Source organism: Poecilia latipinna, unplaced genomic scaffold (genome assembly GCF_001443285.1).
Source record: "Poecilia latipinna isolate Pla-1442-1.1 unplaced genomic scaffold, P_latipinna-1.0 Scaffold76, whole genome shotgun sequence".
In the NCBI taxonomy this organism is placed as follows: Eukaryota; Metazoa; Chordata; class Actinopteri; order Cyprinodontiformes; family Poeciliidae; genus Poecilia; species Poecilia latipinna.
The window spans coordinates 212,397-236,679 of NW_015112692.1; the positions used below are offsets into that span (position 1 = coordinate 212,397).

The window sequence follows — 24,283 nt, forward strand, 5'->3', positions numbered from 1 at the left end:
AGGCTGTAGAAATGAATGGAAGTCGGTGGAAAGTCCCCACAAAGATAGCCAGGCAAACATGTCTGTGTGTGTTTTTGACAGGACCAACACACTGTTGGAGAAAGTGGCTGCAGCTGTGGAGCAGTCGGCCTTCTACAGTGCCTTGTGGGGCAGCATCCTGACAAGCCCCTCTGTACGTCTCCCTGGGGTCTCTTTCGTTCTGCTGCACCTCAACCGGAAGCTTTCCATGGAGGACCAGCTCTATGTCATGGGCAACGACATTGAGCTTATGGTACGTCCTAAATGATCCAGCTCGATGAAATCATTTCATGATCTTCAGCTAACAACAGATAAGTCATACTTTCTACATACGAAGTAAAAGTGAGTTCTTGCTCTCACAAGGTGGAGGCTGTTAGTACCTCGGTGCAGGACTCAAGCGTTTTGGTCCAGAGAAGCACTCTGGACCTCATCCTCTTCTGCTTCCCCTTCCATATGAGCCAGGTAAATGTAAAGTCTGCGAAACATTTTTTAGTCTAGTTCAGGACGATTCAGGAGTTGCTGAAGTTTGAACGATCTCAGATTTTCTGCCGGAGAAACTGTCAAATGAGAAAAGAGTTTTTGGTATTCCTGTGACAACACCAACAATGTTTGTATTTGAAACGTTGCACAAGACGGACGAACGAGAGGAGAGCATCATGCAGGTCAGCAGATAATCAAACCCATCTATGCCCACTTCCAGTTAAATCCTCTATCCACCCAAATTTCTCTGGCTTTACTGTAAACTTTGATGTTGATGTTGACCTATTGTTTTTCTGATATTCTGAACTTCGTTTGAAGAGGTTTTTATTTTAGGACTTTAGCTGCTTTTCACTCATTTTCTGTCCAGACCTGAGCATGAAAACATGTTGTTCAGTGTGGGGCTAAAAGGAAAAATGGACAAGTTGGCAAATTATGCCCAGAAACCATCTTTGAAAATGAAAATCTGTCTAAGATCCACCACACAGTGATAACACCTGTGTATCCTTTTGGTTATGTACCGTCTCTATGCCAAGTTGTCAGCTAACAGTGCTTTGGGACTTGCCTTGTTGGGGTTAAAATGCAGGGGTTTTGTTGTTCCACAGATTCAATAAAATAAATCTGAACAACTTCTCTGTGAAAGGCTGCCGTTATCAAAATGTTTGAAGAACCAAGTTTACTGGGCAGTTTACTAAGTTGTCTATTCAACAGTAGCTTCCCATTTTAGTTTAATATCCTTTTTATACCTAAATGAGTTGACCTGCTTAACAAACAAAGAATGTCTCTTTGAAAACTGCAGGGAACTGGACAGAAAAACCTCCTGTCTGAATCAGTCAATCCTTGTGAAGTGTGTTGCTGTGATTTGTTTTTTGCGTGCTTTCTTATTTTATTTTTTCTGCTTTTTAACATTTAACATTACAACTTCTTAGCAAAAATTACAGTTTTAAAATTTAAGGAATTGTAATCGATGTTTCCAAAAGCACATTATCCTCATTGTTTTTTCTAAATGTTTTGGAGAAGATGGTGTGATACTACATTCTGTTCATAAGAGTAAAGATATTTACATTGTATTTTATCATCGCACAGTTTACACCAGTGTTTTTGTTTTCTACTTGACTTGTTCATTACTAATGTTCAGGACGCTGCATCAGTCAGAGACGTCGTGTGGTTAAATAAGACGAAAAATGTGTCCTCTTTTAAAATTTTAATTAAATATTGTTTAATGTTTTACCACAATGACGCTCAGATTTTAACAGTAACTCCATGTACTGTAAAAATCAAAAAGTTGAAATTAAACCACCATAAAAATGGAGGACGGAGCGAACTTATAAAATCAACCACAGAGAATAAAACACTTATTTCTTCCATCTGAACAGATGTACATGAACTCAGAGACATTGTCCCACATGTTTGTTTGTTTGTTTTTTCAGGCTACCCGCCCTGACATGATCCGGATCCTTTCAGCAGCTTTGCATGTGGTTCTGAGAAGAGACATGTCTCTGAACCGCAGACTCTACGCCTGGCTGCTGGGTGAGAAACACAGAAAGACATAAGATACACACTCTTATCCATGCCTTTCTGTGTGACAAATTGGTTAAAAAAACAGTATAATACTCTTTTGCATGTTGCCAGTCATTACTGTAGCATTCATACTGTTTTCCTATACAATTTTTATAGAAATGCTTTCTAAGCATTTTTGTGCCAAGAAACCTTTTCTATATTTATTCTAAGACTTTCATCCTTTCTTTCTAAGGAGTGCACAATATTAGAAAGTCACGGTAAAAATGGCAATGACTGTTATCAGTTTTAATTGGTAAAATATTATGCAAAGTGATATTTAGATGACAATATTTGCAACAGTTTGTGCAGCCCTACTTCTGAACAACAAGGAGTATAATGCATAACTGGTCTGTTCACTGTTTTAATTCACTTTCTCTCATTTTTTGCTCCCTGTGGGCAACGCAATGGTGAGTATGAATAAAGGTTAATCCCAATCTTTAGGGAATGTATCATCATACCATCGTTTAAAACAAATCTGTTCAAAGTTGTTGGTACTGATGATTAAAAATGTCATCATTTTTAGAATGATTATTGACTATCAAACAACAATGCCCAGTCTCACAATTAGCTTTAAAGTTTAAACTACTTGACAAACAGTGGCTCTATAACGTAGTTGAATAATGAGACAAATGTTCCAAAATGTGATACATATTTCACATTAAATAGAAGATTTAAATACATTTATTTTTGGGGACAAAAATATAGAAGATGCAATAACTTTGTTGCAAAAATATATGCACCCTTAAAAAAAAAAGAGGTTGATGAAGCATCTTGACTTTGCAATTTATTCCAGTGTTTCAGTTTATATTCTAATATTTATGTTATTTTCAGTTCTATTGATTGCAGGTGTAAAGTCAAGAAGACAGAATACTGAAAGTGAATCAAGTAACATTTTCACAATATATTGGTATAAAGGACCATCCATGTTATTGTAGTTTTTTCATTTTATTTTTCCTGTGGTAAAAACACCACAGGAAATGTCACAGTATATCTGAAAAAATAAAAAAAGTTATTTGTCAAATTCCCATAATTTTACATCACAAAAATCTTGAATTTGTACAATTGTGATATTCCTTTCAGTTCTGTATGTTTGTCTTTGTCACTTTTAAAGGCTTTGACAACAATGGCGGGATGTCAGGCCCCCGCAGCACTCGTCAGAGCAACCCGGAGGAACACGCTTCCCACTACTTCAACAGCTTCTCCAAGGACATGCTCGTCCAGGTGAGGTTTAAAGCTGAACGCACAATCAGGTCAACCAAGGTGTCCCGCGTAACCCCCAAAGGACGCCGCTTAAAAGAGTACACACGTCTATTAAGGGTGGCCAAGTGCCTGCCTGTCCGGAATGTTCCAAACCTTTCGCTGCTTTTGGACGCCAGACGTTTTGTAGTTTATCTTTTTTACTTCTCTTCCAGTCAGACGTCCGCTCTTAGATGCGGATGGGTTTGCTGCTTGTATTCCCAGCAGCCTGAGCTTTAAGCGCATCTCTGTTCTAGTGTAAGATATCACGCTGCGCTTCAAATCACGCCATCTTTCCTGCTGTTTGATACGCTTAAGTTCTCAAGGGACTGGAACAGGGTGCGCAAAAACTAAACAGGAGCTTTTTTTCTTTCTTTTTTTTTAAGTGTTATGTAGGGGTTTTTTAATTTAATGTGCGCTTGTATTTTTTTCCCCTCCCACCTCTGCCATCTGCTCAGAGGTGGTCATTGAAGCTCTCTTAACAGGGAGAGTGATGGCAGCTCAGGGACTCGGAAGACAGATGAAGCGTAAAACATGCAGGGGGAAAAAAATAAATCAAAACGCATAAGGGAGAAATCATGAAGTTGGTTCTGCTAAGTGTTTTCAAAATAAAAAAAGGTCAAACAAACAGCTCCTCAGTGCCTCAGATATGGTTTGTGTCAATATACAGTTGAAATCAAATGTTTACATACGCTGCATAATAAGAGGTTTGAGCTCTGTTTTTTTCCCTGTCTTTCTTTTCTCAAAAAAAAAGAAATTACAGAGAATATTTTCAAAAAGTGGCCTTCATTTCAGTCATCTCTTCTCTGAGTTGTACGATGAAAAATTAGGGCCAGGCTATGAGAATGTTTGTTTAATTACAAGGATGTAGTCATTGTATCGGTAGAAAAAAGACACAGTTTTACCAGAAAAATTCTGAGAAAAAAAGGTTTATCAGGATCTGATGTGACCAGCTCAATTTGTGTAGTTCTTCTTGCTGCTGTTAATAATTTGATGCTGATGTGTTGAAAGATAAAAATTTTATCTTCACCATGTGCTCAACATTTCTCATTTAAATTTTTTACTTTATTTGGTTTGAGTTCTCATTGTGGTAATGTTTTGACTCTCTTGTCATACGACCGTATCGTTGTAATATTCTGATTGTATTCTCATAATAAAAATAAATAAATCTTAGCTTGGCCTTTATGTCCAGTCATGGAGTTGATCTGAATTCAAAGTTCAAATACATAGAAGCTGTAAACAAGATGGCTGCCATGGGTGTGCTCATGTCACTCTGAACCATTGGTGGGGGAAAAAACTCCAGGTTTTCCAAAAATTAAATCTTCAAAAATGTAAAATTCCCTAATTTGAACAAATTTTGTTTCAATATGTGTTTTTTTTTTTTTTCTTTTCTCTCTCTTAGGCAATGGTTGGGATTCTGCAGGGCAAGGCTCGAGGTGGGGAGGAGGAAAGCATCCTGATGCACGACCTCAAGCCGTTTCGCATCCTGATCAGTCTGCTGGACAAACCAGAACTAGGTAACCCATCGGTCAACATCTCGATCGCATCAGGCTTTTATTTGTGTGGTTAAAAATTACTTTTATCGTATATTAAAGGTTTTACTTTTATCGGCTGCTTATTTTTGATCTGTCGCTCCAGGGCCGGCCATTCTAGAGGACGTCCTGATTGAAGTGTTTCGGACTCTATACACGCAGTGCCGGACAGAGTTGGACCTTCAAAACCAGAGTCCATTCAGCAAAGATCACACACACCTCAGCAGGTGAGTTTAAACCAGGCTTTGGTATTTTATTTTGACTCAAAAGTGTAAATAAGAGAATTTATTCTTTTCTCTCTTCTAGTAAACTGCGAGAAAACAAGAAAACGGCAGAGCTCATCAAAACAGCCAATCTCCTGTTCAACTCATTTGAGCCGTACTACATGTGGGACTACATCGCTCGCTGGTTTGAGGAGTGCTGCAGGTTGGCGTCGACATGCTTTGTAGACTAAAATACTTAAATGATAAAGCCTTTTACAGCAGATTAGCAAAATTTAACTTCCTGTCATTGTTTGTAATCCTGTTTCATTAGAGGCCTAATGACAGAATGGATTCTGTCCTCATTTTTCACATTATTTTATGTTAAAATCACCTCTGATCTGTTAGCATTGAACTGTATATATTTGTGTTTCAGGAGAACATTGAACCGCAGCACACGTGTTGCCCGATACGGTTGGAGTCTGGAGTCTCCTGATCTCTCTCTGGTGGAGTTCTGTCAGCTGGTAGATTTTCTACTAGACATTGTTTCATTGGTGAGATTTCTCTCTTTTTTTTCTCTCTCTCTTTCTCTGTTCTGCCATATTCCTTTCTTTCATTCTGTCTTTCCATCTCACTTTTGATCTTGTATTTTTTATTTTTTCTCTTTTGAAGATTTATCTGTTTCAGATGGTTTTTACTGTTATTCTCCTGCTACTTTATTATTTTATTTTGTTAGGATTTTTTTGAATATGTGAGTTCTGGAGATTTGCCAAATTTTAAGATTTAACTAATATGCAGCAAAACCATCGCAATTTTAATTTTAAGAGACGTAAGTAAATAGGAAAATGTTTTTTTTAAAAAGTAGTCTTTAGGGTTTGCCTCTTGTATGGGGATAACTACGTTTAATGCACCTAAAACAACCTTAGCTGCTGATTCTTTTTTTTGTTTGTTTGTTTTTTGTTAAAGTTTTAATTTTCCTACTTGTATTTCAGCTGTTTTTTTTTTCTAGTGTACTGGAAGAAATCTGAGCACAGAGCAGCAGCAGCCAGTAGAGTCAAAAACTAAGATATGGTTGATCGCCAAAGTGCCCAGGTTTTATAATACAATTTTGCAAACACATGACCAGAAAGTAGATCCTGCATTTTAAAAACTTATCTGCCATTCTGCAGGTTTTTCAGCACAATTTATTCTGTTTTTAGAATATTGGCATCAACGTGGTATAAAAGTGTTTTTTTTTTTTTTTTTTCTTTCTTTCTGTGACATACTATGTGCTATTCTTCCTTTCTCTTTGTTCCTTCATGTTTTATTTTATCTCCTTTACATTTTCCCCCCTCTTTTCTATTCTATAATCTTTGTAATTATAGACTCCTGCTTGAGCTGCCAGTCTCACGCATGCTTGGTACACACCTCCTCTATATATCCAGTATGTTTGCTGTTTTAGTATGTTCCACAAACATTTACAGTGTGGCATCCATGTTGTCAGAATTTGGGATTCAGTTTCCTGCCCAAGTTTTTGGATGCAACACATATCAGAGTTTGTGTGTTCTGCTTACAGGTCTGGCCAGAAGTTTTCAATGCACTCAACATGGGCTTGAATGTCATATTAAAATTTTCTTTTGGGCTTTTAATAGTTTATTTGAACAAGCTTAAAGAAGTCATAGCCAGTTTCAGAGAAGCCACTCACTTTGGCTGTGCATTCAAACTCTCTTCTTCTGTTTAACTCGTGCAGTGCATCAGCATGATGCTGCCATAAGGCCTTTCACCATAACAAATTCTTCTTTACGATAATTTGTCCCAGTAATTATTATTGAATTTGAGTCAATATTCCATTGCAGGAAAATTAAAAAGTCTAGTTCAAATAAATGATTAAAGGCCCAAAATGATGATGTTATTGACAACGAGTGAAAGTAAACTTATGACCATAGCTGTATGTGCTTTATGTATGCAACCTCCACACAGTCTGAAAAAGCCTGTGTGTGTGTGTGTGTGTGTGTGGGGGGGGGTTAAAGTCTCCTTATTGGATTATTGTTTGCATCTTATTAGTAAGACTTTTCACTTTTATTCTGCTGTTTCCAAATTGAATAGTTTGGAAATCCTACACTAGTGTTACCCTGTTGAAATGCTCTGTGTGTGTGTGTGTGTGTGTGTGTGTGCATGAATTGTAAGGCTGTGTGGTAATCGGTATGAAAGGATGAGTGTGTGCGTCTCTGCAAAAATGACGTGTGGCCGATGCTCTGCTTGCTCCTGTCTGTTCAAACTCTCTGCTCTTTCTCCTTGAAGCCTACTAGAAGCATGAGGGTAATCTGCCAGGTAAAGTACAGCTCTTTCCTGCTTTTTCACCTCACCTTGCTTCACTGAGGCTACAGTAACATTTCAGCAATGTCCTGCCAACATCCCTCAAACTACCTGCTTTAAGTGTTCGTGACTGACTTTGCTTTCATCTTTGTAATGCCAAAAGGAGATCATGATCTTTAGGGACTATGATCATCACATGAGACAAAAACTTCCCTTGGCTTTTTCTCTCTCTCTCTCTCTCTCTCTCTCTCTCTCTCTCTGTGCTTCGTATTAAGCATGCATTAAGTTTACGCTACTGCACATATCATGTTGTTGTTTTTTTTTTAAATCCACATGTTTTAAGAATTGTGATATTTTAATTTATTTCATAACATGAATCCATGCTTATTTTCTAATTTGGAGTTTATTCAATTTTTTTTTTTTTTTGGGGGGGGGTTATGTTTTGCTTGTTTAATAAAAATAACTTGAATTGATTCATATGAAATAGGTAGGTGTCCATTCATTTTTATTCATGGTTTTTATTAAAATTATATTTTTACCTATTTTGCCTTGCAAAGGTGTTGAATAGTTTCACATTTTCCACATTATAACCGACTTTATTGTATTTTATTGCGATTCTTAACTGTTAGACCAACACAAAATAACCCATAATTGTAAGGTGAAAGGAAATGAATACAAGGTTTGATTATGTTATAATGTACTTTTTTTTCCTATTGATTCTTATGAGTGACTCCTTTATACAATCACGTTTCTATCCAAGCTTTACAAAGTGGCTTGACTATTTCTTTGTTACATAGTCAGATGAATGGAGGAAACTGGGAAACATACATTTTCAAGTCTTGCTACAGATTCTTAAATGGATTTAGGTCTGAATGTTGGCAAGGCCATTGTAATGCATGAATATGACTAGTTTTTTTGTAATTTTGCTCTTCTTTGCTCTTTTCCACATACTTTACAATTGTGTTTTACTTAGTGCTGCTCACACAAAGTTCCAATGATACATTGATGTTTGTGACAGTAACATTGGAAAATGTGAAAAGGTACAACTGGCTTGAATACTTTTGCAAGGCAGTGTTAGTTAAAACATAAACGAGCAAAAAAGAAAAAAAATGATACTTTAAACTTATTCTTGAATTCAAATTATTTATATACGTTTGAATATATTTTTTATCTTTGTAGAAACGGTTGGTAACCGATGCACCCCACCTAGTCGAACAAACGACTTGGTCTAATTATTTGTCCATATTTCCAGGAGACGTACATAGAAATCCAGACGGAGCATCTCCCTCAGCTACTGTTGCGGATGGTGGCAGCTCTGACCTGTCACCTCCAGGCGTTGGACCTCGGGGAGCTCACCCACTGCCTTCGCCTCTGCTCCAAGATCCTGAGCAAGGTGCAGCCTCCGTTGGTGTCCCCGCTCGCCCTGCCCGCGAGTCCGCAGCCGCCGGGCCTGGCAGCGCAGAACAAAAGCAGAGACGTGGATGTCAAACAGGTAGACTTTTTAAATTAAAATCCAATCAGTTCTCTCTTTCTGATAGTCTTTTAAAAAAGGGAAGAAGAATCTAGGTCTTGCCGTTGGCATTGCATTCGGTCTCCCTTGGCCTAGTTGTGATACAAGTTATAGTCCAAAGCCCCATTAGTTTAGTCTCTGATGGTGTGTCCTGGTCCCTGATCAGGGTCTCTCGCTGCATGTTGCACACTTGGTTGGGTGGCCATTAAACTCTCCCTTGACGCAAAGCATTTGAAGCTCAAAAAAGAAACTCTGCTTAGGTTAATCATTGACCTTCTGGTTCCTTGGTTGCTGTAAGTGTTTTGCGATTCACTGAGCCGTGGCTGACGGTTCAAAGTTCCCTTCCCAGAGAAACATGGATGAGTTGAGGTACGTCCCTAAGGACTTGGAGCAGAAAGATGGAAGAGGTATACCCAGCAGCTGAGCCCTTTCATTTCCTCCCAGAGGAGTTGGACGGCTAAACTAGCTTTAGACACCTTTACCTTGTTCTGTGTTCTTTAGAGTGGAAACATTCAGTCAAAACTATGACGAACTGATCTCACCCATAACAGACTGTGGAGATAGTTTGGTTCATCTGAGTCCAAGCTGTATGCGCTGCCCATTTTTGTTATGGAGCCCCAAGATAGCAGTGGCCAAAAAAGTGGAAGTTATTGTTCAAAGTAGTAAATCTTATCATTATATATTGTGATACTATTGTAACAATGATAAAAGTGATGAGAACTAATTAAACTGACTTTGTTCTGTGATATGAACAGAAGCAAGCCTTTTACATCATTAATTCAAGAATGTGAAGCTTTAGAAAAGCATTTATTAGTAAGGTAACAATGCAAACTTTACAAGGCAAAACTGCTGTATCTCAATATAATGTCAGCAAAAGCCTATATTTGTCAAAAAATGTATTCAAATTGCATTCAAATTGAAACATGCTTTTAAAAAAGAAAGCATGGTCATTTTCTTGTCTTATAATTCTAATTTTGATTATTAGTTCAAACGTTTTGACTCTACTCCTGAGATCACTCTTCCTTCTTTTTTGTCGATAGACTCCTCCCTCTGTCCCAGAGATGACCGACAGTGGGGACGTGTTCGACGATGGGGAAATCCCTACTGGCTGTCGCTCTGCAGAAAGTGGCTTCACAGACTTCATCCAATACCGAGAAGATGGTTCCGAGGACCCAGAGCGAGCTTCTCATCCCCACCCGCCTATTAGAGCAGGCAGCCGTCCCTCAGGCTCGTGCCAGTCCAAGCCTTTGGACAAACCAGTCATGCAGTGTTGCCTGGAGCACTTCCAGCAGTTTATCTCCTGTCTGATCACTTTTTATATTATTCCTGAGCACCTGGATAAAGCTGAGGGTCAGAGAGGTGAGCTCTTGCATTCGGGGCCATTGGTTTCCGCAAATTCCCAGTCCAGTAATTATACGGAGCTGTGCTCAGGAGCTGGAGTGGGCCAGAAAGATGGTGTGGCTGCATTCACTGCTGCCTGTCAGCTCTTCTTAGAATGCTCCAGTTTCCCAGTCTACATTGCAGAGGGCAACCTCAAGTCCTCGCCTGCACAGGAAGAGCAATGTGGTACGTCTTTTTTCCAAAAAAAGATGAAACTGTTTTTATCTTCTCTACTAAACTATCCGAGATAAATAAATGCCTTGCTTCATTTATCTGTACAGACAGCGAGCAGGTTCGACTGCCAGTGTGGCTGCAGACCCTGATGGATGCCTGCTGCCTGGCTGGTGACTTCAGCCTACAGGGTGTTGCCATCTCCCTGCTTATGGACCTAATAGGCCTGACTCAGTCAGTTGCTATGGTGACGGCAGAGAGTCTGGCTTCCAGTAGCAGTATGGAGCCCGCTCAGCCAATGAGCCCCAGCCAGGGTCGAGTGGCTGTGGTCATTAGGCCTCCACTCACTCAGGGAATCCTGAAGCATATTGCAGATAAAACAAACTTCTTCAAGGTAGAAAGTGAAGAAGTTGCTTTGCAGTTGGTGGGATTCTTATCAATCCTTCAGGGTTCTGATGTCTGTGTCTTGTCTTTGGCTCAGAGCGTTGCAGTGATATTGTGGGATCAGCTGGGTGAAGGAACTCCTCAGCATCACCAGCGCAGCGTTGAGCTCTTCTATCAGCTACACAACCTGGTTCCTTCATCCAGCACCTGTGAGGACGTCATAAGTCAGCAACTCATGCACAGAGACAAGGTCAGCAAAATGAACATGTCTGACGTCAAAAAGGGGCAAATGTATGTAGCTTTATATTTTATTAAATTAGTGGAAATAATTTCATTATCCCCGTTTTGTTTTTCAGAGAATTCGTTTGGCGGCCCATGTGAAGTTCTCCGTTCTGTGGCATTTAACGCGAGACTTGAACATCACCAAGTCTTCTCCGTTCAGTCGCACATTTGACAGGTTAGTTCAATCAGTTATTTATTAAGAGTTACCAATCGTTCTTTGATTAAACTTTCTCCAAATTATCCCTCTGATTCTGACTTCTTTCCACCCTCAGGTCTCTCTTCATAATGCTCGACAGCTTAAGTTATTGGGATCCGTGTACCAGTGCGGTCGGTCGAGCTTGGTTAAATCAAGTCCTTCAGAGACATGACATTGCACGGGTTCTTGAGCCACTCCTACTTCTTCTGCTCCATCCTAAAACTCACAGGGTTTCTATTCAGAAGGTGCAAGCCCAGCGTCACTGGGCCCAGATGTTTCCTGAACCACCTGAGCAGGAACCAACAGAACCAATCTACACTAGAGACTCCGGCTTCTCAGACAGTGAGCTGTGGATGTTAACCTTTGTCAGCTATATTGATGACTCTAACCTCTCTGGTTGGTTTCAAGCCTTTTCTGAAACATCTGTTTTCCTTTCCTGTCTTTAGACTTTCTTCAGATTCGAAGTGAAGGGGTTGGGCATGAGGACTTCAGAGGTCTGACAATAGGTGACATGGAGCCCTTTTGCCTGACGGTAAACCCCCTAAGCGACAGCTTGTCCATTCTTAGCCTGAGCAGTGAAAATTTGCATTTAGCTGGTGAATATCAGACCAGGGACCAGCAGGAGGAGCAACAGAGTTCAGAATCAAGTGGTTCTCGTTCATCTGCTCTGGAAAATGGTAGCTTTGAAGACCAAGAGGGGGTCAGGTGCATCGGAAATGGCTCAGATCGACCGCTTGGTTCATCGGATGAAATGTCTGACGACTCCATAGAGGAAGCCGTGTCTTGTGTCGTGAAGGACTTGATTGATAGGGTTCTGAATTTAGTCGACGAGGAATCGAATGAAACCTCATCTCCGCCTGAAAATTGGCCTCAAACTGATACCGAAAGCACTTCTTCAGATACCTCCACCGGGATCCGCCTGGACTCCTGTCCTCCTCATTGCTCCTGTCCTCCTCATTGCTCCAACCACCAGAATCTGCCAGAGTTGTTGGCTGAAGGCACACTAGAGTTCCTCTCTGTTACTCCAGCGGAGGGGCTACATAAAGAGGGCATTGCCCGCCACAGTTCATCACCCTCCATCGTCACGTTGCCAGACAGCACTGATGCAGCCACTCCAGACCGCAGCCTGCAGGTGGATGACCCTCAGGCCCGCAAACGTAGCCACAGCAGCACTCAGCTTAGCCTTAAAGGGAAGATCATGGAGAAGCTGGTAGACAAGTCTCCAGGGGCAAAGCCCAAGATCAAGAAGACTAAGAGGAAAGAGGAAGAGAAGCAGAAAAAAACTAACCAAGCTGAGAAACTGCATCCACCCAGTATTTTCTTTGGAGACAGTCTAGACCTCGAGAACTGGTACAGCTGTGGTGAAGGGGAGGTGTCGGAGATCGAGAGTGACATGGGCTCACCGAGCGGGGGCTCTTGCGGTACTGGCGCTGGGGCGAACGTCACAGGGCGCAGATCGTCCTCTGCTCTGCCTCGATTTAACATCCATCCCCTCTACCAGCACGTCCTGCTCTACCTACAGCTCTATGACTCCTCCAGGACCCTGCACGCCCTGTCGGCGATCGCAGCCATGGTGAGAGCTGCTCCCTCAGGCTTTGTAAGCGCCATCTCCACCACCAGCATCAACAACACCTACACTCCACAGCTCTCCTTGCTGCAAAACCTACTTGCTCGCCACAGAGTCTCTGTTATGGGCAAAGATTTCTATTGCCCCATCCCCCAGGACTCTCACTCCCATTCTTTCCGCAGCGCCATGTACCTGGAGATCATCATCTCCCTCTGTCTCTACTTCCTGAGAAGCTATTACTCTGCCCACGTGACATTGGGTCCTCAGGACTTGGCAGGAAACCGGGCCATGCAGCTGACCAGCGTGGAGGTCTTGACGCTGCTATTCAGCGAGCTAGCCAAAGTCACAGCTGGCTCTGCAAAGGGCTTTGCTAGCTTCATCAGTGACGTCCTCTCCAAGTGCAAAGTTCAGAAAGTCATCCTCCATTGCCTGCTTTCCTCCATATTCAGCGCCCAGAAATGGCACGACCAACGGACGGCAGGGGTCAACGTGGCCACGGTGGAGGAAGGTCTCTCGGAGGACAGCGTCATCAACATGTCGGAGGACCAGATAGACAGCTGCAGCGCCGTTCAGTCCCAGCTGCTCCGGCTGCTGCAGAGTCTAGTTGTACTTGAGCACAGGGTCTTAATGCCAGCAGACGAAGGTGGAGAAGGAGGACCTGCTGCAGGAGGAGTAGGTGGAGGGCCAGGAAGTGGTGGAGTGGCAGGATTTGAGATCTTAGGCGGGGAAGTGGAGCATGTAAACCCTCAGCAGCCTATGACGTCACTGCAGTACCTCCATGGTCAGCCTATTACAGCACAGGGCATGTTCCTGTGTGCAATCATCAGGGCCCTGCACCAGCACCATGCCTGTAAGATGCACCCCCAGTGGATAGGGCTGATCACAGCCACCCTGCCTTACATGGGGAGGGTCCTGAGGAGGGTGGTGGCCTCAGTGACTCTGCAGCTATGCAGAAACCTGGATAACCTCCTCCAGCAGTACCGCTATGAAACCAGCATTACTGACACCAGGTAAGAACATGTAGGAAACATATTGAAATAAAATGACATAGCATGACTTGGCCAGCAGATGGCAGTCTTTACTACAGAATGAACATCATTCTGCCTTATGTTTCACCCACATTACACCTGCAGGTCAGATTGGGTTCAATTCAAACTGTGTATTATCTGACTATCCTGTAGACCCCAGTGGATGGCTCTCTGCATCCCTCCTGACCTGATTCTGACTGTGCTGGAGGGAGTCACTTCCATTATCCATTACTGTCTGCTGGACCCTACTTCACAGTACCACCAGGTGAGGGCGCTGCACATCAAGCCCTGAGGATTCTGCTGCAGAAAATTAATGACGTTCTTGTTTTTTATGATTTTGCTGGCACTAAGATTTGTCAGGACATATTACAAGGCCTTGAAAATGTATTTACACCCTTTCAACTTTTCCACATTGTAGCTATATAAAAAAATATTTGTTTATTTTGCGGGATTAATTAAGACGAAGCCGAAATAGTCGACAATTTTGAAGTGGAACGGCAAAAAACGCTTGGTTTTCAAAATGTTTTTTATATTCAGTTTTAAGTGTGGCATTCATTTGTGTTGGTAGATCACATCAAGTCTCAATAAGGGATATTGCAATTTGAGGTTCTAACCTGAAAAATGTGGCAAAGTTAAGAGTATAAAAACTTTTACAGGTAATATTTTTAGTTTTCTTTTACAAAATTTGCTACCGACCCCATAACAAAGACCTGGTTGTGATCTCCAGTTACAAGTGAGTGTTGACCAGAAGCACCTGGCCGAGGCGCGTTCAGGCATCCTGTCCATCCTTCACACCATCATGTCTTCCGTCACGTTGCTGTGGAGCGTGCTCCACCAAGCCGACAGCTCCGACAAGCCAGCTGCTGCTTCAGCCGCCGCCACCTCAAACATCAACCTGGGTTCCACCAAGGTCTGTCAGCAAATGTAGATCCATGAATTTCTGCCTGATTAAATAAACAATTTTGCAGCTGAATAAGAAAAACATTAACATTGCATTGTTTCCAATGAGATTTTGGAAAATTAAACTTTTCCAAGTTTATTTCTTTAATTGCTGTTTTTGCTTTTTCTAAAGAAACACATTTTGAAAAAATAAACTGAAATAATTCTATCTGTGGCATATTTAATCATGGATCTCATGTAGATTCCTTGCATCTCATTCACAGAACCTCCGTCAGCAGATCTTGGAGCTGCTGGGTCCGATCTCCATGAACCACGGTGCTCATTTCATGGCTGCAATTGCTTATGTTTGGAACGAGAGAAAACAAGTTAAGACGCCAATCAGAAATAAGGTAAACGGGGAGAAAGGCGGTCGAACAACGTAGAGCAGATTGAGGAAACATTTATATGAAGTAACATATAAAACACTCTAGAAAGCCAAGTTCTCCAGTAGGTTTTATTTTGAGGGAGCTCTTTAAATCGTTTTAAGGTGTTATCGCGTATTCATGATGTTTATCTTTCAGGTGATCCCCGTAGCGAGTGAGGAGCAGCTGCTGCTGGTTGAGCTCGTTCGATCGGTCAGCGCCATGCGCACTGAGACCGTTATGCAGACAGTGAAGGAGGTCCTGAAGCAGCCACCTGCCATCGCAAAAGACAAGGTTGGTTTATAACACTTGATGTTGAAGCCGACTAATAATTTTATCTGCTTTTATATAAAAATCTCACAAATTTAAATGATGATCAAATTAATTGTCATTGAAAAGTTGATGTATGATGTATGAAAATGTGAAACTCTGACTCATTCTTTCTTTTTGTTGTTTTTGTTGCTGTTAATTTTGAGGATTACAGTGTATGGATTACACTAATGAACGCCTTAGATTTCAAAAAATTTACAAGAAAAGTCTTTTTAACCAGTTAAGTTAAGGCCCATAGTACTTAATGATAATTGGGAGGCTTATAAATAATAAAAAACAATTTAGAAGATGAACAGCTAACTGTTGTTCATTTTCTGTTTAAATGTACTAATAACTTGTCTGTTTTTTACTGATCTCATGTAATTTTTCACTCATCTTTAGAAGCACATCTCTTTGGAAGTCTGCATGCTGCAGTTCTTCTATTCATATGTACAGAGGTCAGTACATCACTTCAGAGCTGTTGGTATTGAACGATATCTGGTTAATGATTTCTATTTGTTGTCCTCCTTGTGTTCCAGGATTCCTGTTTCCAGTTTGGTTGATAGCTGGCCATCTCTGCTGGCGCTGCTGAAGGACTCGGTCCAGTTGGGTCTGCCTGCTCCTGGGCAGTTTCTCATACTGGGGTTGGTTTCTCTACCTGATCTCTTTCTTTATGCTGTTAGAATATCCTGTCAGGTCTACGATTTTAAGAAAAAAATAATAATTTGACTGCAGGAATCCAGAGATTGTTCAGCCATCTGTTTTTTTTATTTGTTTTTCTTTTCACCAGAGTTCTGAATGAGTTTATCTTGAAGAATCCCAACCTGGAGAGTAAGAAAGACCAGCGAGAGCTGCAGGTAATTGTAGTTTTCTTCTACTTTCACTACTATGAGTGAAAGTAGAAGCAGAAGTTGTGGTAAATTGTTGTAAACTAGGGGCTTTAAACGTTGGGTTGCTACAAATTTACTTTAACTGTCCTAAAGAAGAGAGGTTATTTTTACTAATAAACATCTGAAAAGTGTGGCAAGCATTCACCGCTATACGACCCAATCTATGAACTAGAATATTATTGAAAAGCTCATTTATTTCAGGAACTTTTTCACAAAGTGAAACACATTATGTACTTTAATTATACACAGAAGGATGTTTAAAAGCCTTTATTTCTGTTAATTATGATTATTTTCCACTTGTAGCTAATTAAATCATATTTGAAATTGGAAACCAATAAGAAAACAGACACTCATCTGGACATTTATTCTAATTTATTGAATCTGGCTGTAAGTATTTTGTCGAACCACCTTTCATTACAAATACAAACGAATACCATAATAACTAACAGGTACAGAGCAACTATGAATATAATTTTTCAAATCTTGCCACAGACTATCTGATAGTTTGGACTTCTGGACTTTGATAAAATCCCAGTTTAATATATTGAAGTCTATGTTTTCATGGTGTGGAAAAAGTTGACCAGTTAATAATTTCACAATGCTCTCTAAGACAAATGGTGCAGGAGGAGTTCTGGTTCTCTGTGTTTATCCTAGTTTGGAGATTTTTTCTTGTTGAAATATTCACTTTTAGAACATTGATCATAAAAAGTAAAGAAACATCACATTGCAGTCTTATGAACTACTGAACAGATTCATCTGCTACAGTACCAGAAAATATGGAAAACACTTTAATCCCATATCGCCCACTCCAAGTTCTAACGCAAAGTACAGCAATGAACAAGTCGTTGTGATGATCAGACCAGGATGGTGGTGAGAATGTTTTCTTAAAAACATCTGTTGTGTGTTCAGGACGTGACTCACAAGGTGGTGGAGGCCATCGGCACCATCGCCGGCTCCTCTTTGGAACAAACCACGTGGCTCAGGAGGAACCTGGAGGTGAAGGCCTCTCCTCAGATCGTTGTGGACGGAACCAACCTGGAGGCAGACGTAGAAGGTGCTCCGTTACCAAGTCTCGTATCTCCATTGAACTAAACCGTCGCTGCATTACTTTTTAGTATTTGCTATGACACGTAATTCAATTGAATCTGAAAACTGGACGACGAATGTAGCCGCAGCTAAACTTTCAGAGTGCTTTGGATTGCTTTAGCACGGCTGTTTGTGTCATCAGCTTTGTTAGCCGCTGCTAACATTTGCCGTATGTGTTTTGTAGACTTAATGCTCACAGTGATGGAGGCCTCCAGCTTCACTCCATCTGTGTACAGTGTTCACGCCCTCACGCTGCTGGCCGAGGTAAACACGAGCGTCCGTGACCCGACTGCTCCCCCCGGCAAGTCGGTGGTTTTCGGACCCTGTTATTATCCACACTAGCAGTACGCTGACAAACAACATATGAGGGCCTTGAATTAGATTTTCACTCCGCTCCTCCAGACGTCAGCAGTGAACCAATAAATCGATGCTTCGGGTCGGTTCTGGCTCTGGAGGATGTGGACAGTTTGATTCATTCACAACCTTTCTTTTGCATCCTGGCTGTTTTTAGCTCAGTGTGGGTTTAATTATGAACATGTTGCCTGTGCTTCACTGATATAAAAGCTGTACATTTATGAGTTTAAGCAAGGCTCTACATCAAAAACACGCTGCTCTACCAGATGAGATTCTTGCTCTGTGCCTTATACATCACTTCTCAGCCGCTTCGGCTCTGTAACATCATTCACTTCTGGTTTGATGTATTGACCTCTCCGTTAGGTGCTGGCTCATCTGTTGGACATGGTGTTCTACAGTGACGAGAAGGAGAAAGTCATCCCGCTGCTGGTTAACATCATGCACTACGTAGTTCCCTACCTCCGCAACCACAGGTGTGGATCAGGTTTCCTGGCTTTATTTCTTTCAGTTTTACACCTATAAAGTGGTTTTCCCCTTGAATTAAAGCTATACATAAAACTACAAACTGGACATAAATTATGTCACAATACAAGATTAGTAAGGGCGTTAATTTAAAGATAATATATTGCAAGAAAGTGCCAAATGGGAAAATTCTAATGGATCAATATAAAAAGAAAGTGGTTAATTTCTGTTTTTGTAAAACTTAAACTCCTAATATCAGTTATTAGTTGACTTTAATATCTGCAGTGTTTTCAATGCTTGTAGCGCTGCTGCAACGTGAACGTAACTGAGAAAGATTTTACTCATTTAAAGCAGATAAAAGGAGTATAGAGTTGACATTCGTATTATATAACTGTAATATATAGCGTTATATTACAGTTTAGCATGATTAGTTCAGTTTGCATTGGTGACCGTTTACAGCTGGTTTTCCTCCACAATGTAGCTCCTTTACCTGGCCTTAGATTTCCCTTAATGACCTTAATGTCTGTCCGTAGCAGACAGGCTGAAGTTACTCCAAGTCAGTTTGTTCCCCAGTTAAATGAAGTTAAGATGATATGAAAATTGTATCCTGTGGCAGACAGATAAAGTAACCAAAATTGGAAACTTTCAAAATAGAGAGAGCAAAATGACCTGCAACTGTAAAAATGTACCTTAGTGTCATTTCACCCTCTGCAGAAAATAATTTTCCTTTTTATGTAAAGCTTCTTACAGATTCTGTTCTGTCTCCGACATCATTTTAAACTGAACTGATTGGAAAAAATATCACTTTTTTTGTTAACATCTCCCTTTTAACTCTTGTTCCTTCTGTAATAACTTCCACACTGAAGATTTTTTTTGTACATGCAACCTGTTAGCACTTCTCTGTCTTGAGAGGAAATGCCTGTGTCAACCTACCTGAAAAGCTGTGTTTTTTTTTTATGTTTAGTGCTCACAACGCCCCCAGCTACCGAGCCTGCATCCAGCTGCTGAGCAGCCTGAGCGGCTACCAGTACACCCGCCGTGCCTGGAAAAAAGAGGCCTTTGACCTCTTCATGGACCACACCTTCTTCCAGATGGATGCTTCGTGTGTCAGCCAGTGAGCACAGAACCCATTTATATATGAACTAACACTCACAATGAAAAGACATTCCTAAAACGCAAATTTAATTAGGAGAAAGAAGATGTTAGCGTAGAGTAAAAGCTTTGCATATATTCACAGCACACCTTGCTATAAGTTTAATACTTTTTCTAAAATTACAGCCTTAAATTGTCTTAAATTTTAGTGTAACTTTTAGGGTGTTTTCATTTTTGTAAAGCACTTTGTGACTTTTCATGTCTGTGAAAGGTGCTATATAAATAAAGTTTACTTACTTACTTAAATTCATATAAAAATGCAAGCTGGCCTTAAATACATGAAATTTTGTGGTGGTAGGAATACTTCATGTTGTATATTTATGTAGATGTAGTTTATTTTTCTTTTCTTTGTTAGACTTTCCTCTCAGGCAGAAGAAGTCTGACTGGTGCGCAGACATCTTCATTGTGTGCATGAATTGTCCTTTAGGTCTCCAAACGTTACACAGAACCACTGAACAACTCTACCATGTTACACCCCCACCATCAAACTTAACACTTGATGTTAAGTCATTGCATTGCTGTTCTTTTGCACAGTTTTATCTGAATGTTGTTTTTTTTTCAGCTGAATTAGTTGACCTTTATTTCAGTAATCACTTATTGTTTCATTCCTAATTTCAGTGAATGTTATTCAATAACCTCTGTTTGTGAATGCATCTGAATGTTGTTCACTTTAACATAATTTCCCTGATTTTCTAGCTGGAGAGCCATCATTGACCACCTGATGACTCATGACAAGACCACATTTAGAGACCTGATGAGTAAGTGTTACATTTACTATTTATAAATCTGTTTCTGCCATATCTGGTCACAGAGAGTTGGCTGTGAATCAAGTCGAATAATTGAACATGCAAGAAAGAAAACCCTTTTTAGATTTTTCAGTTTTATTCACATTAAGTCCGAGATCCTCTGAAATACTGTTGATCTTGAAGTTGGTAATTGTAGTAAAACTGTTTGCCTGTGCTTTCAGCCCGGGTGGCGGTGGCTCAGAGCAGCTCCCTGAGTTTGTTCACCAACAGAGATGCTGAGCTGGAGCAGAGGGCCATGCTGCTCAAACGCCTGGCCTTCACCATCTACAGCAGCGAGGTGGACCAGTACCAGAAGTACCTGCCGGACATCCAAGGTGAACACAAGCAAACCTCTTACTAGAACAGAGTGTAAGGCTGTGTTTCTATTGACCATATTATTGTGCAAAATGGAATTACGGAAATAAATTTGCTTAAATGCAATTTTGAAAAAGCTCATGTTCTTTTGATGAAAGGATATTAAACTAAGATGAGGTTTCAGCCAAATTGGTTTGTTTCGTAAAACTGCAATGAAAATACTACTTTCATATCAGCCACATGATCAACAGTCAGATGTTACTACTGGTGACAACAACAGGAAGTAGTAGGAGGAACAGGGTTTGTTTTTGGGGTGTTTTTCAGACAGTGTGGCTCTCACAGCATCACAAAGTTCAGCAAAAGTTTTGATTTAGTAAAATCGATGACTACAATTTCCCAAAAAATGCTGCTTATATATGTAGCTGATCCCTAGTATAAGGGGCTTGGAAGAGTTTAAATTTGTCAAATGTGGTGATTTTTATTGACTTATCACATGAACAAGCTTATTCATGTGTGATTTTAATTGCATTTCTTATTTAACGGAAACCCAGAAATTGTCTTTTTGACATTCACATTATTGTACAGCACTACTGATGAGTCAAATTCTCCTCTGGGATTAGATTCTGTCTCATACCAAGCTGATCAAGCAGACACATGTTGTCTGTGTGTGTTTCAGAGCGTCTGGTGGAGAGCCTGCGTCTGCCTCAGGTACCCATCCTCCACGCTCAGGTGTTCCTGTTCTTCAGAGTGCTGCTGCTGCGCATGTCACCTCAACACCTCACGTCACTCTGGCCCACCATGATCACTGAGCTGGTGAGCTCACAAACCGTTCTCTCCCTTTGCTTCTGTTACACAAATCAAACTTTGGCATGTGTGTGTCTCTACAGGTCCAGGTGTTTCTGCTGATGGAGCAGGAGCTAACCGCAGATGAGGACATATCAAGGTATACTTGCTCAGTGGCGAGCAGAACTTTTTAAACAAATGTAAAAAATTAGCGCTTAGCAGTGGTTTAGTAGCTACAAACCAACTTGCTTTGTTCCTAGGACGTCAGGACCGTCGGTTGCCGGGTTGGAGACCACTTATTCTGGAGGGAACGGCTTCTCCACGTCCTACAACAGCCAGCGCTGGCTCAACCTCTACCTCTCTGCTTGCAAGTTCCTGGATCTTGCCTTGGCGTTGCCTCCGGAGAGTCTCCCTCAGTTCCAGATGTCAGTGCAGATAAAACCCGTTGTGCTGTAGACTTCACATGTGATAAGAATGGGCCAAGGAATTGAGATAATACACCTTAATCAATTAGAGTATCAATTAAATGTTATGATCAATTCAAAAATGAGATGAAATTCAAGTATTTGTTTTATAGTTTTAATGATTGTGAATTTTCAGGGTGTTTTCACGCCTGGCAGTCTGGTAGATTCGGTTGGACTGGGGACCAAAGTTGCAACATTTTTTAAATTTTCAGCTGCTGCGGTTCGCCTTCACACTGCTCTGTGTCAAAGGAACCAAACCCTTTGAACAACCTGTTCTCTGTATCGCCTGTGGTGGTGCTGCATCAAGAACCACTGAAGGAAACGACCTCTGAAGAAAGGTTTTGTTTACAAACTGTTACCAAAAATGTAGTGTTGTTGGATTTTAGTGATTAAATGTGACGCCACTGCATTTTTGTTTACATTTCTTAAAAAAGCAAGTTGCGCTCAGTGTCTTCTTCAGATGTTTTCGTATTGTTGTCATGGTACAGCGCCACCACAGGCGAGGGGGTGAACAGGTTTCTCAAAGGGTTAGGTTGGTTTGACACACTGCGGTGCGAAAGTGAACCGCACCGGCTAAAAATGCAAGAATTGTTGCATTTTTGGTCTACTGGACTATAAAGGTGAAAACACCCTGAGGTTTGGTCATCAAATGTTACCAAAAAAAGAAACATTTGAAGTAGATTTTCATCTAAATATATTTTAATTAAAATTACTGAAATAAATTAAGATTTTGATGATATTTGTATCTATTGAGTTGCACCTGTATATGTTAAACAGTGTGTCCATGCATCATTGAATTCATGCATCTAAATTGAAGACCTTAAATTCATTTAAAACAAGGAGGTTGGCCTTTAAATACCTTAGTCACAAGTCTTGGCAAGACTATATACATTCTATATGTATTTTCTCACAGCTTAAATGGTAAATGGACTGAACTTATATAGCGCTTTTCCAATCATTTCGACCACTCAAAGCGCTTGGGTGAATATAGTCACATTCACCCATTCACACTCAAACTGATACACAGTTAGGGTTAAGTGCCTTGCCCAAGGACACATCGACATGAGGAAGTTGGAATTTAACCTACAACCTTCCTATAACAAGACAACTACTCTTCCCACAGAGCCACGTTCGCCTTACCCTTGCTAACTAGCTAGATAGCTTTTTTTGTGTCTATGAGGGAGAAATACAAGTTGGATGGACAAAGTTTATATATTTTTGTGTTGTTATGGGTCTGAAATTTCATTTAAATGGTCTTTAAGTCTGTAAAACCTGCAGAAACTGTGGTTAAAGTTAGAACTGTGGTCCTGTTGAAACCTCCTCTGAAGCTGTGCACCACTTCATTGCAGGTACCGCTGGGCCTTCATCCCAGAGGCTTCAGATGATTCAGGGTTGGAGGTGAGACGCCAGGGGACCCATCAGAGGGAGTTCAAGCCCTACGTGGTCCGTCTGGTGAAGCTGCTGAGAAAACGAGCCAAGGTGTCTCCTCCTCCTTGATTTTAAAAAACAAAACCTTAAAAAAAAACCGAGGGTTGTGTGGCGGGGAGGAATGCAGTTATAAATGTAAATTGTTTTTCTGCGTACCATAGAAAAACCCAGAGGAGGACTGTTCCACTAAAACCCTGCCGTGGGAGCCGGGCCACCTGATGCTGACCCTCTACGTCATCCGCAGCATGGAGCAGCTGCTGCCCTTCTTCAACCTGCTCAGCCAGGTCTTCAACAGCAAGGCGAGCTGCCGATCGGGGCCCGTCTACACCCACAATACCGCGGATTCCTCCTTCCCCGGCAGCAAGGAGGGCCACAAGCTGGAGAGCCAGAAGGTGTTCTGGAGCCGAGCCCGACAGAACATCGAGGAGATGGTGGAGAAGGACTTTCTAGAGGGTCTTATCAAGACATGAGAGACCCTCCCAGCGAGGGAGGAACTGGGCATTAACATATTACTGAACACTAGTGAACAAACTTTAACTTGTACATTCATGAATGATAACAATATGGGGATATGAGCTGGGGAGGGCGGGGGGAAGACTGTACAGTTTTTCTATTTATGATTCTTGAGCTACTGTATTTAATTTTAATTGTGTATATACGGAGCAGCTTTTGACGAGTTTTAACATTTCATGAGTCGTTTAGAAGACACTCAAAATGCTCTGTCATTCCATCTAAGGTGACTTAATAAAAAAAGGTTTCTAATGACGGCCAGATAAACGACTCGCTCTCTTCAAAACCTTTTTAAAGCTCGTCTAGAAAAAAGTTTTGAAGAAATTCATATGACAATAATGAATCTACATTGATTTTCTAATGTAGGATTTTAAGAAACGATAGAAGTGTGATGTTTGGGGTACAGCTGATCTTTTAGTATGTGAATTTAAACTCAATATCTGAACCATCTACATTTAATATTTTCTCAATCAAGTTTATTTGTATAGAACAAGGCAGTACAAAGTGCTTTACATCACAAAAATACAAAGTCAAAACACAGTCAACAATCGAAACATTACATTTTGTCAAGTGTCGCCATTACACACTTTAAAACGTCAAACTTGAAT

At 40.8% G+C, this 24,283-nt stretch overlaps 1 protein-coding gene across 6 annotated transcripts in view; it reads left to right on the plus strand.

Annotated features, from left to right (window-relative positions):
• The window catches only part of dop1a (DOP1 leucine zipper like protein A), a 37,811-nt gene extending 13,874 nt beyond the window's left edge, over positions 1-23,937 (plus strand). The window contains exons 5-39 of one of the 6 annotated variants that reach the window (XM_015017388.1): positions 82-271; positions 382-480; positions 1,926-2,025; positions 3,167-3,276; positions 4,694-4,808; positions 4,930-5,050; positions 5,130-5,249; positions 5,460-5,577; positions 7,304-7,333; positions 8,571-8,810; positions 9,869-10,394; positions 10,490-10,773; positions 10,861-11,013; positions 11,120-11,220; positions 11,318-11,583; positions 11,688-11,773; positions 11,849-13,818; positions 13,990-14,101; positions 14,564-14,746; positions 15,000-15,125; positions 15,297-15,431; positions 15,849-15,904; positions 15,986-16,090; positions 16,237-16,303; positions 17,246-17,390; positions 17,607-17,686; positions 18,140-18,249; positions 19,203-19,352; positions 20,087-20,148; positions 20,358-20,510; positions 21,167-21,303; positions 21,378-21,433; positions 21,534-21,698; positions 23,087-23,216; positions 23,327-23,937. In XM_015017388.1, coding sequence (XP_014872874.1) covers positions 82-271; positions 382-480; positions 1,926-2,025; positions 3,167-3,276; positions 4,694-4,808; positions 4,930-5,050; positions 5,130-5,249; positions 5,460-5,577; positions 7,304-7,333; positions 8,571-8,810; positions 9,869-10,394; positions 10,490-10,773; positions 10,861-11,013; positions 11,120-11,220; positions 11,318-11,583; positions 11,688-11,773; positions 11,849-13,818; positions 13,990-14,101; positions 14,564-14,746; positions 15,000-15,125; positions 15,297-15,431; positions 15,849-15,904; positions 15,986-16,090; positions 16,237-16,303; positions 17,246-17,390; positions 17,607-17,686; positions 18,140-18,249; positions 19,203-19,352; positions 20,087-20,148; positions 20,358-20,510; positions 21,167-21,303; positions 21,378-21,433; positions 21,534-21,698; positions 23,087-23,216; positions 23,327-23,635 — 6,910 coding nt within the window. In that variant the 3' untranslated portion in view covers positions 23,636-23,937. Of the gene's footprint in view, positions 1-81; positions 272-381; positions 481-1,925; positions 2,026-3,166; positions 3,277-4,693; positions 4,809-4,929; positions 5,051-5,129; positions 5,250-5,459; positions 5,578-7,303; positions 7,334-8,570; positions 8,811-9,868; positions 10,395-10,489; positions 10,774-10,860; positions 11,014-11,119; positions 11,221-11,317; positions 11,584-11,687; positions 13,819-13,989; positions 14,102-14,563; positions 14,747-14,999; positions 15,126-15,296; positions 15,432-15,848; positions 15,905-15,985; positions 16,091-16,236; positions 16,304-17,245; positions 17,391-17,606; positions 17,687-18,139; positions 18,250-19,202; positions 19,353-20,086; positions 20,149-20,357; positions 20,511-21,166; positions 21,304-21,377; positions 21,434-21,533; positions 21,699-23,086; positions 23,217-23,326 lie in introns of all 6 variants that reach the window. The other 5 variants (XM_015017380.1, XM_015017349.1, XM_015017357.1 and 2 more) reach the window with 5 other exon arrangements.
• The last annotated feature ends 346 nt before the right edge of the window (positions 23,938-24,283 follow it).